At 31.0% G+C, this 12,831-nt stretch overlaps 1 protein-coding gene across 12 annotated transcripts in view; it reads left to right on the top strand.

Annotated features, from left to right (window-relative positions):
• Positions 1–585: 585 nt before the first annotated feature.
• LOC145321782 (uncharacterized) overlaps positions 586–12,831 on the top strand; it is a 90,388-nt gene continuing 78,142 nt past the window's right edge. For all 12 annotated transcript variants that reach the window (XM_080163395.1, XM_080163394.1, XM_080163389.1 and 9 more), the window contains exon 1: positions 586–1,007. In XM_080163395.1, coding sequence (XP_080019521.1) covers positions 932–1,007 — 76 coding nt within the window. In that variant the 5' untranslated portion in view covers positions 586–931. The remainder of the gene's footprint in view (positions 1,008–12,831) is intronic.

Below are 12,831 nucleotides of genomic sequence, written 5' to 3'. Positions count from 1 at the left end.
GTGTACGAGTCTTTACAGTCGATTCAAGTAAGTCTTTGTGGAAATGATTGTTAGTTCGAATGCGAAGAGAGAAATACGTTTTCTTTATAAACAAAGGCATACGGACGTACGAATCTAGACTATTAAACAGTAGCAGCGCTTCTAATTTGTAGTAACTTGAAGTGTTGAGTTTTTTTTTGTGAAAAATAAAGACCAGACGAACTTAATTGCTTAGCCTTAACATAGAATCCGGGATGGTTTTAAACTATTTTATTTTAAGCATTTAATTCATGGGATGGTTTTTAGCTATGTTTTACCCTTTTCTACACTACAGAGCCGCTATATGCTAGAGGCGCTTTCGCTAGTATTTTTAAATAGAGTTAACTTTGAATTGACGTTGATTAAATTAAATGAAATATGACTAAATATTTAAACTATATAGTCAGAGATAAGATTTATTGACAAATGCATAAAGTCATAATGTTTAGTTCCTTCTCATTATATGTTATTACATGTTTTACAGATATTAAATCATTAGTTAAACTTTTTAAGTCTAAGCGACGGGATATATTATCATATTAATAAATAATATTTTTATTTTATTTCAGAAAAAATGTCACATTAGTGAAAGCAACGAAAAAAAATCCTCCATTTAAGAAACAAAAATCCTCCAGTCAACCCTTTTTTACCCGCCAAGAATTATCGACAAGCAGAGGGTGCAATTTGTACAGCAAGAAATATTGTTAGTTTGTTGTGGTACGCCATGATGTGAACATCAAACTTGTGTGTGTGTGTAACCGTGAAATTTCTGGGTTTAATTAGTGACAATCTATAAGTGATATACAAAACGAAATTTTAGTGATTTATATTATAATGTTTAGATTAAATTAAACCTTAAAGTGATAAATAAAAATAGTTTAAATAAGTTAGTATTTCGACGGAAGATTTCAAGATGCGGACCCTAACTATAGGAGACAGGACTATCAGCTATGATACTGGGCTTAACTACACTCCGCCCTCCCTTCCAGGTAAATTTATGCTGCTTAGAACCTCTTGAACAGCATGTCTGTTAAGTTTTTAGATTTAGGTTTTAAAAAACCTGACGTTTCTTTCATGTCTAATATACAAAAGAATATTTTGTCTTTGGTTTATTTATGACACTATTCCCTTTTTGATTTTTAAAAGGAGGGAAGGTAAACTGGACTGTAAATTTAGTCTCTCATTGGTTAGTCTAAAAACGTTGGTTACTTTTATTAAAACTGTTGTTTTAAATAAGTATTATCTAAACCTTTCATACGATAATTTAAATCTACAGAAGTGGTAATTTTGTTTATCATCATTTGAGATGTACAACTATTTATTGCATTATCCCCGGCTGTTTTCTAGAGTTAGCTAGTTTAAAGAATACTTTTAAATATCATTAAGTATATCATTTATGTCGCAAGAAAAACAAATTATTAATCTACAATATTTTTAAAACAGATGCCAATCTAAACTATGAAATAATGGTTATTTGATCCACTTTCATAGCTTATGTAATACTTTTACAAGCCATCAATCTAGTTAAGATTAGATGATGGAGGATTTTTTTCAAAATAGGGGGATAAATCATTTAATATTTGTATAATTTAATTTATTATAACAAAATATTGAAGTATTTTAAATTTGTGGTTTTTGCTTCGTGTAAATTGAAAGATTTTATTGATTTTTTCGAGACAAAGTAGAGTTTGTTACTATATATAGCAGCCGTTTTGTGCCAGGCATCTAATTGATAAGGCAATGCCATATGAATTTATTAACATCCCTAATGGTGACGCACAAATTTACCCGTTCTGTAGAATACAATTAATTGATAAAACGTTTGGACACTCAACTCAATGAACCAATCAATTTTTAAGCATTTTAAGACTCTTTTTTTTACGTGAAATTTTTAAAGCTCATTTATAACTCTTATCGGCTGTTAATCTGTCAATTTTAATCAGAATCCTTATCGTAATTGTGCTGCTTATAAATGCAGTCATCCTTGTTAATGATATATTAGAAAGCTATTTCGTCGTCTGTCCATGGTAAAATTATTGTATTATTAGTCATGTGAAAATGGTAATTTTATTACATAGAAATTGCAAAACCCTTTCTATGGAAAATAATAACCACGTCCGAATATCTTAATTAAAATATATAAGTTTTCTATCGTGTAGTTTTCAAAATGTCATATATTGTGACATAACCAACTGTAGACTAATCCATTTTTATAAAGTCATATTGGATGAAATATTTTGTTTAGATTGGTTTGTCATTAACAATTTGTATGAAATGAAAACTTTATTAAAAAGCAAATTTTTTAGAATAAGCATTATCAACCTATACCATACTTTTATTTGAGGGATCTAAAATAGTTCAAAAGATGTTATAAAATTCCTCCTTTGTAGTTTCTTTTATTATGTCTACTGGCTTCAAATAATCTTTTATTTCTCTGTAATATCTCAATAAGTATTAATTAATCAGCTGACATATATGTGTGTGTGTGTGTACAGGTAAGGAGGGGACATTTGGCTGTTGATTACACTACTCCTCAAAGTTTTATAATAACGTTTTTTTCTTTTTGTTAGCTCAACAACTTCGGGGTCTTTATTGAATTTTAATTTAGTTGGTTCATTAAGTTGTTTGTCCAAGCGTTTCAACCAATGATTTTAATCTATAGAAAGAGCAATTTTGTGAAATATCAAAATATCGGCCATTGTCTTATCCCTTTATATCCCTGGTGTGTGTTGCAACTCTATTGTCTATGAGAAAATGTATAACCATGTGATCACCATTAACGGAAACTTTCTTTTGCTTTTAATCATTTTAATCGCCATGCAGCGACTAGGAAAATTATTTTCAAACTAAATTGTCGACCGCAACGGATGTTTACATGTAAATAATTTTATTTGGGGGGTAATATTTTTACAGGTTGAATTTGAAGCATTTCATTTAAATTACATATAATAATATTAAGTTTAATTTGGCTTAAAAAGGGAGATGTTTTTTAGTATAGAGTTTGAAAGGACGTTTAACTGGAAGGTGTGGGGGGTGTAATCTTTTATAGTAAGCCCTAATTGCGACCTGTAAAACTTTATTTTTCATTATTTTTATCTCTATCTTTGAATTTAATGGTTCAGAATCAATTATTAATGGACAAGTCTTTATTATAATAAATAATCACTTATTCTTTTTAATAAGAAATAGCAGCTCAACTAATATTGAATGTTTTGTAATATAAAAACTAGCAGCTTTGTTCCTTTATTCTATTTGACCTTAAAATAAAACATATTAAAATTCAAAATAAAATGTGTTCTATGCTTTATAGAAAACGCTTTGAGTGTTAAAAGCCTAATTATTATTCCAATGTAAGATTTTTTTGCAATTGTATTAGGTACATTTTGAACTTAACATGCAGCTCTATAATATAATATATCAGCTAGGGATCTAAAGGGATAAGACAATGGCCGATATATTGATACACAAAATTACCCCATTAGTAGATTCCAATTAGTAGTTGAAACGTTTGAACACTCTTCTAAATAAACAAATCAATCAAAATTCATTAAAAGTCCCCAAAGTTCTTAAGCCAACAAATAAGACAACGGTATTATAAAACGTTGGGGACAAGTGTAATAAAGAGCCCAATATCCCTTCCTCCCTGATAAAATACACAAAATAACGGAGTTTTGATTACAGGAGTAATTATGATGCGAAAATGATGTTAAGCTTTGTAATTATTAGACGCACGCTCATATTATGAGTCTTCAAACATTATGGAGGATTTAACATAATAGCATGCTGAAATTGTTACCACTAAAGAAAACATTTTAAAAGAGAGCATTTAACATCTAAATAATTGGAAAATAAATTTATTTTGGAGTCGTTAAATTTTAGATGTCTTAACAGACCTTCCTGGAAAATGGCATGAAACCAGCCCAGCATTAATAAAGCCTCACTGAAAACTGCAGGCCTATCATTATAGCCATTTTTGAGATCTTAAGCAACATAAACACACAACTTCTCAGTTTAAAGTAAATGATGCCTTTAACGAGTTTAAGATTTTTGCTGGATTGAAAAATCCTCCAAAATCTTGGGAGGTGTTTATGTTTTGTTATATCAATAATAATAATCACCGCAAAACAAAAAGTTTTAGTGTGTATGTAGTTTCGTGCTATTCATTAAACGCAACTTTTTTTTGCATATAAGGTGGTAGGCATTTTTCATAAAGTCTTAACATTTTTGTTGTATATCCTTTAAATAAACTATCATTTTTTTTATTTAGACTTCAATTTTTAATGTATTCATTTTTAATAACATAAAAGTAAAACAAGTTTGAGTTTTTAATTATTTGCTTTTTGTTTCAAGGCAACTTAATATTTTTTTATTTATTTTTATTTAGACTTCATTTTTTGTTGTAATAATATTCAATAAAATAAAAAAACAAGTTTTAGTTTTACAAAATATTTTATTTTTAGTTTCTATGCAGCTTTATCTTAAATTTTCATTTTTAATCTGCCTTCAGAACTTTATTGTACCGCTAACATTAAGCTTTTTAATGTGTAATATTTATTTTCAGTGGAACATCTCCCCTCCCCCCCCCCCCCCCCCCGGTTCATATTTTTTAGATATTTGTTATTCTTCTATGTCTGATTTTGTTAAGAAGGTTTTTTAAAACATAACAGGTTATTGGTGCGTGTTTTTTTTTTTTTTGGGGGGGGGGGGAGTTATGTAAGGTCTACGAGTAGGTTGGAGGAATATTGCCACATTAAACATTTTAATGATTCAGATTTTATTGTTTGCAATCTCCTTATCTACAAAGAAAAGTGTACAATACAAATACTTTGAAAAAGTTTTGACAGTTTTTGTGAAGTACTGCTACTCAACATTTTCCCCCGTAGATTTACATTCAGAATTGTTTGATAGGTATTTTAAGTAAAAGCAAAAAAATCGGCGGGAAACGCGGTTTTCAGTGTTAGAGGCGGTTCCGTCGCCTTTTCTTTATAGTTCTACTTTTTACCTCTTTAAAGCAACTGCCATTCCAAATTTCAGTGCTGTAACTTTTTTGGTTGAGTTTTAGGTTTGGTTTAAAAAGTGTCACAGCTGTCTCCCGGCCCACCTAAAAAAATGCTCGTTTTAAAGTAAAGAAACAAAAATTTAGGAAATAAGTACTTAAATTATTGTAATATTTTCTTTATTGATCAAAATTAAATAGTTTATAATACTTGAAAATAATTGAAATTTGAATGTCATAAAAAAGGCAAAATATATATATTTTTAGATGAAATATTTCTTTTCCATAAATGTTGTTATCCTTATTTAATCTACGTACATTTAGCTTGTACTGTAAATAGCGTAACTGTTACACATACATATTAAACTTTATACCAGGGAGGGAAAGGATATTGGCTCTTAAAAATAATCTACACCTTATTCTTTTCCCTTAATACAGAATAAGCTCCACTCACAATCTTTGTCATATGTGATTAAATGTCACCAGTTGCTTTGCCACTAGCCAATAGGGGACGTGGGTGTAAAAGGTCAAGAAAGTAGCCTAAAACCAAACTTAAGTATATAAAAAGTGCACCAATTTCAGACTTGTCCATTTCGAGATCTTGATAGCTTGATTTAACCACTTTCTTTCCTACAATTTAAAGCTACACGCGAAATAATTAATGAATGAGAATCCTTGTGATGCTCAATTGTGGTATCCCTGTAACTGTGAAAATTTGCACATATTCATAAGGTTTAATCTAATGATATGGGTGAACGCCCATGTTAAGTTGTGCAACCAGATTGCCCAGCTAGATTAAAATCTTTATGAAAGCCTTTTTAAGCAGCGCAACTTCTGAATAACTAGGGTCAGTATGTTTGTTCGATAACAAAAGAGCTAGGTATGAGATTTCTAGTTTTATGTATATTGTAGTACAATATTAAAAATTATTTTCTTCTGGTTTCATCGCTTCTTTTTGACTTATTGGTTCTTGCTTATATATATTCTTCAAAAAGACTAAGACATATCTTACCTCTAAGGCAGAAACTTAGTTTTTTAGTAGTTTTATCATTAGGTATGGTTTATATATTAATGAAAGATGTTTTTTGACTGGCGAATAGACTGTTTTTAAATGGTTGTCAAAATATTTTTGAACAAAAGACTGTTTTTAAATGGTTGTCAAAATTTTTTTGAACAAATAGACAGATCAAAGGACAAACTTCTATATTTACCCAATATCTATTTATCTTAGTGGACAAACATATGTATGTATTTGTCCAGTATCTATCTATCTATCTATGTAAGAAGTCAAATATTCAACACCTTTCAAATTATGAAAATATGGTTGCCAAAACTCAATATAGTGACAGCAAATTCATGTGTGCCAATTTTTTTTCTAAGTCTAGATACATTTTTATGATATCCAGGAAGATGCTAGTTTGCCTTTAACTTTTCTACTAGTAATAATTAAAGGATTCTTTCAATTATTTTTCTTCTTTAAAATAATTTATAACTATTTTTTGGCAGGAAAACTGTTTGTTTTAATATTGATTTTTTTGTCTGTTGAAAAGTATAGGTGGTCATTTTTGATTTTTAGATAGATAAACTTGGATTGGTTTTATGTTTTTATTAACTAGTTTTAAACATGATTATCCTTGTTAACCAAAAGATATTATTTGATAATGCTCAAAAAATAACGTTTTATCAATTTCCTGTGTTAATGCTATTTTTCATAACATCATCACAATTAAGAACAGTAACTTTTTGCTGGAATCTAAATTGATAAGACAATGGCCGATAAATCAATGTACATCCCCAATGATAATAAAAAATATTACCCCTTCTGTAGATTAAAATCAGTGGTTGAAATGTTTGGACATTCAACTTAATGAACCTACTTATCAAAATTCGATAAAATTCACCAAAGTTGCAATGCCAACAAATTAGAAAACGTTATTATAAAACTTTGAGGACTAGCGTAATAAACATCCCACTGTCCCCTCTCTCTTTGGCATTTCTACATAAAATAGCAGCCTAAAGGATATTGGATAAATAGAGCTTAAGAGTAGACTCGCAATTCAAAACTTCTGGATATAATGGCAGCTGAGAAAAGTATTCCGGACAGTTGTACTTTTTATTTATTAAGTAGCTTCGCCACAACGAAGATGAAGGAATCATCATCCCCCCACTTGTTAACCACGAACCTGACCGTTTTATGCCCTAATAATGCCTTTGGGCCTAGACTCATTTATATACCCTTTTTAGCCTTACTAACCCCTCCCCCTCTCCTCCCCCCTCATCTTACCCTTTTTTACTTCAAGTGGTAGGATATTTTTGGTGGGGTTTAAAACAGTATATTTTAAGCAGCAAAGCTTCTCTACAAATTGTATGAATGTTTTGATCTTTAACTGTCTCTAGATCATAAGAAATAAGAAATGACCAACTTTTGACTGTAGGTTTTAAGTCATTTGTTGTGCCTGTTTACGGGTTACAACATTTTTTTCAATACTATTCTTCTCCCATATAATAATAATTGTATATATAATCTTGATCCAGTGTTGGGGACCTTTTTCTTCTGCTAGCAAATTGCTTTCTGCTCTTTTTATAGGTATTTGGCTGTGTTAATATGTCCGAAGCTATTGGCTGATATTCAATGACCCAACGGGGTGGGAACATCCAGTCATTTAGCCCCTTCGCCCTCTACTGTTTTTCTTCAATTTTTCTGTATAGTAAAGCATTTAATTATCTCTTAAAAATTCGCACGCCATGTTATTCATGGACATACTTGCTCTTGTTGGAATGTATATATAGTAACCACCTTTCTAAAAATACCCTCGTAAGGAAGTGCCTTTTTAAGACTCTCTCCAAAGGCACCACACAAGTGAGTGAGCCAAAGCCCCTGTGGCGTGGCGAGTAACCCCTCTTCCTTTCTATATGGGCCTAACCAGTGTGTATATGTACTTCTTAACACCCCATACTGGTTTTGGGTTGCACTTTTCATCAGGGCTTCAGGGAAAGGTTAACTCACGATAAAACTATATTTCTCCAATTTATTTATGTGATGAGTTAAAGGAATAAACTGAGAAATAAAGGGTTAAGATTAAATCAACTAGCCATTATCCTCTCCTTCCCTGACATATGAGTATGTGTGATTATTAGACTGTGTGTGTGTGTGTGTGTGTGTGTGTGTGTGTGGTGGTTGAGACGATCTTTTTTAGCAATGAATGCAGGCGTTTCTTACCAGTTTTATATTCTACCCCCCAATGTGTGTTAGTGGGTTGGGGGGGGGGGGATGGGAAGGAGCAGAGGGTGGGCATAATTGGTATTTTTGGGTTCTTTGTTTGCCAATGTATAGTTATATACATTATAAATGTATATTGCCTTTAAACTCCCTTTTTTTACCCCTATCCTCCTTTTACCTACTTCCCTAGAAGTATCCACTTCACATTTTAACAAGGACATGGTTGTTCATAGAGAGCGGTGCTATAACTTTATAACTACTTGTCTTTATATAGAATTAACAAGATGCCTATCTGTCTACATATGTTCCTGATGAACCGATATATTTCTCCTTTACAGTTTAGATTCTCCTAGGTCTTGGGAAGGTTTAAACTATTTATATTGAAAGTCGGAGGGGAGGGGGAATTAGGCGAATTATTCCCCCATCCTCCATCTAAAGTGCCCCTTACCAAAAATATGTTTCTGCTTTTGAACTTAAAAATCCTTTAATAGTGTCAAAGTTTACAGGTCACTAATGTACTCAAGGACGGTCGTACAGATTTGCTTATCTTATGAAGTAGCTACGCTACTAAGAGTAAAAGGTTTAAATCTAACAGACGAGTGCTTTTGGTATTCTTGATTACAATGCCTTTTATTTTAAGTTTTTTTTTGGCTGATAAAATGCAAAACGCTAAAATAGGATTTTTACTATGATGTCGGAAAGATATTTTTATCTTTATTAAGATTTTTTTATCTGTATTCAAAGGACTGAAATCTGAATGTACATGAGATTTTATATAGTTTTACTATTTATAAAGCTTTTATGGAAATCATTATCCTATTTTTAAGTTGTGTAAATAAATGGATGAATATATGGAGGGGGTTCATTGCGCAACAGACAATTTATGGGAAAGAACTGAAACTGTTATGCATACAAGAAAAGACAAATTCTTCATGTTAGATACTGTAAGATACAAAATGTTTAACACGTTTTATTTTTTGGCTTAACATCAATAAGCTCTATTTTAGGTGTTTCAAACAGTAGAACTTTCTTTATAATACTTATTAGCATAATTTGGGTAGCAAATCAACTATTACTATCAATATCATTCTCATACATAAAATGCTAGAATTAAATTTCTGTTTAACTTGAGTATAATATCAATAGTGGCTGCGGGAGGACCGGTTGGTAGGTATAACACCTCCGCCAAATAGCCTAAAACCTTTCTTTGGCCCATGAAGAACTTCCCTAACAATTGTGAAATAATCATAATGTTTGTGAGATCATGATATAGATAAACACATACATACAAACAGATATCCTCATACTTAGGTATGGACACAATTCTTATTGTTATTTAAAAATCTGCCATTTAAGGAAAATTAATAAAATAACTCTTTGATAATTGTGTAAACAATTTAAAATGTAAATAAATTCCAGGGAAGGAGGGATGGGACATTGGACTATTATTTCATTTCATTTACATTTTCTTTAATTCAATGCATTAGATTAAAGTCGTTGGGTACTTTAAAGATTTTGATTAATTAGTTCAACTAGCAGTGTCCAAACTTTTCAACCAACAATTTAAAGCAGTAATCTTGCCGATCATTACTTGAAATGTACATCAATCTACTATCTGTTGTCTTTTTCCCTAAGATCCCTGATAAACTCAAAATTTTATGGTTAAAGGTTAACGGGGCTTCTAAAAACCCATTAAATCATTTCACACAAAGATATTTAATATAGCATAAAAATTCTTTTACAAAAATTAAGTATGATGACTGCTTTTTTATTCCATATTTGTCTGTAGATTATAATTGACAAACTTTTTTTGTATTTATCATATTAAGAGACACAAAGCAAGCATTTTAAACTTTGTTGCTTTTGCTAATTCGACAAACATGTTAGTTACTGTAATCTCATTATTAGAATAACGTTTATGTTAAACTTGAAAACTTTTTTTTGGCAGAAACTTTGAAATGTAAGACTAATAAATTGACAGAAACGTTATTATAAAAAGCTTAATGATAAAAAATGAAACAATCAAATAAATTACTCTTTCTTTCTCCAGATATTTTTTCCCATGGCCTATAAAGAAAACTTGGCCTAGGGGATATGCACATTCAAACACACAGACACTCACACTCACACACACTAAAACACACACAAACACTAACATTAACACATAAACAAGGATGACTATATTCATAAAAATGATGCTCAATAAACCAGATATATCAGCATTAATAATTTCGCATAAAGTATCGTTTTTAGAATCACCGCAGAAACAGAATTCATAGGATACTCATTAGCATATATAGGGGGAAATAGCCTTTAAAAAATTATATGTTTATGCTTCATCTGTACAGGAATTTTGATCTGTGTTTGACGTATTAGATGTGTAATAGTTTTTCTTTTAAACACACATTATTATACCCTATCTTTACAGGAATCTTTTATCTATGATTAAAATGTATGTAGAATTTTTAGAAAATCCAGTATATATAAAAGCTTTGCTTCAAGAACACAAAATACAAACACACTCTCTGAAAGAGACACTGAGTAAAAAGTTGATAATAGAGACCTAATGAAAATAATGAACTGGTTTTATGTATCAGGGAATATAGGAATTTACTCTTTTTTAGCTAGCTCTTTAATTTAATTTAAACATGTTATAATTGTCCCATCGATTTCAAACTTATCATGGTGAATCCTACAACAATTAGGCAGGATTTAGGAAGTGCAGCAATTTATTAATAAAAAGTCCGTACGTCCATTTAAAACACGGTGACACGATTTTTCTATAGTTTTCGCTTTTATGGATGTTGCCATCCTTGCTTCTTCCAACATTTAACAGAAATCTGGTATATTTTGGGAAAGATTTATTTTTTTGTCAATTGACCTATACTTATATTCCTGGATGCAGTTGACTTTTCTCTGCTGCTTTACTTTTTACCCTGGGCTAGGGCCCACGAAAATCTTGTGTAACGGGTTAATGTCAAGTCCGCCAAAATACAAATTCTTTTTTAGAAATGAAGGGATATGACAATGGAATAGAAAATATTGCCTACTGATATTATGATGCTTGCAGTGTAGCTACTTCATTGATAGGGTCTGTTCTAATGCGTTTTGTGAAAGTGTCGTTTCATCCTTTCAGAAATGTATTTGCTAAAAACAACCAATGAATTTACTGAGCTGGATCTTTAAATCATTTTAATGGTGATTTAGATCGGGATGCGCCGATCTGGTTCACCACTAAAATGATTTAAAGATCCAGCTCTGATATAAGTTTCATCTAAAATATGTAAAGACACAATATATAAATATTATTAGGGTCTCTAATAAAATGAAAAACGCAGCGGGATAAAATAATGATTTCCCTCTTCTTACCCCTTTACCACATCATCTCCCCTTACACTGTATGAACAAATTGGCCAATAAATGACCACGTATATTCTTCAGCTATTGATTTACATATATCTTTATTCATGTTTACAAACGTACAATAGCTAAAGCATACAAGCATACATACTTAGGCATTTAATTGAAATTAGTTTAAGAATGAATTAAATGATAACCCAAAGGCTGTAATCAAAAGGGACTTCTACACAAAAAAAGAATTTAATTTAAAAAAATACTTTAGCTTTTTTTATTAAGTTATTAACATGTATAAAATAAAACGAATTTATACTTGATTTTAACCATAAAGTCTTATTTTTGTAATTCATAGAGAAAATGTTTTTTTTTATCTATAATACAAAGTAGTACGATGTCTGTCTGAAGCTTAAGATCTCAGTAACCACTGAACCGATTGGGCTTTACTCTTCAGGGAATATACCTACTGGTCCTATAATGTTTTTAAGCTATTTTCTTGGGGGGGGGGGGGTGGGACACCCCAAACCCCAATAAAAAATGCAAACTACCGCCCCCCCTAAAAAACAAAAAAAAATTCCTTTTCGAAACTAAAACTTAATTTTCTTTTTAAATTTAACTTACACAAAAATAGGTGGATCAAACCTATTGGGGCAAAACCCCTAGAGGCTAGGGGCGAAGCCGCTAGTAAACTACAAAGTAAGAGTTTTGCTTTAAAAAGCCTTGGCTTTTTAAAGTAGCTAAACGTGTTAAATGACATTAATGTAACCATTTTGAGAAATGTTTTAAGCCATGAAATATGAAATAACGCTTGTTTCTAACCAGGGATCCAAAGGGATAAGACAATGGCCGATACATTATTATACATTTCCAATGATGATACACATAATTACACCGTTTGTAGAGTGCAATGAGTGGTTGAAACGTTAGGACAATCGACTTATCAATCAAAATTCAGTCCCAAAAGGTGTTAAGCCAACGAACAAGAAAATGTTATTTAAAAACTTAGGGGATCAGTGTAATGAACATTAAACAGCCCAATGTTTTTACCCTCCCTGGTTTTCAACCCATGTTTTCCACTGCTCTTTTCTGCACTCGCAATTTAACATTTTTTGTATGAACTTTAAAGGTCTTGATGTTCCCGTTTCTAATATTTTTCTCCATTTGAAAGTTTTGAGATTTGACTTATCTAAAATAAAGGGGGGGGGGGGGCATTTACTTAAAGCTCGTAACAAATAACCTAAAG

This window comes from Acartia tonsa, chromosome 6 (genome assembly GCF_053477335.1).
Source record: "Acartia tonsa isolate MP-2025a chromosome 6, ASM5347733v1, whole genome shotgun sequence".
In the NCBI taxonomy this organism is placed as follows: domain Eukaryota; kingdom Metazoa; phylum Arthropoda; class Copepoda; order Calanoida; family Acartiidae; genus Acartia; species Acartia tonsa.
Note: the sequence above shows the minus strand (reverse complement) of the source record. Positions and strands in the feature narration are given on the sequence as shown.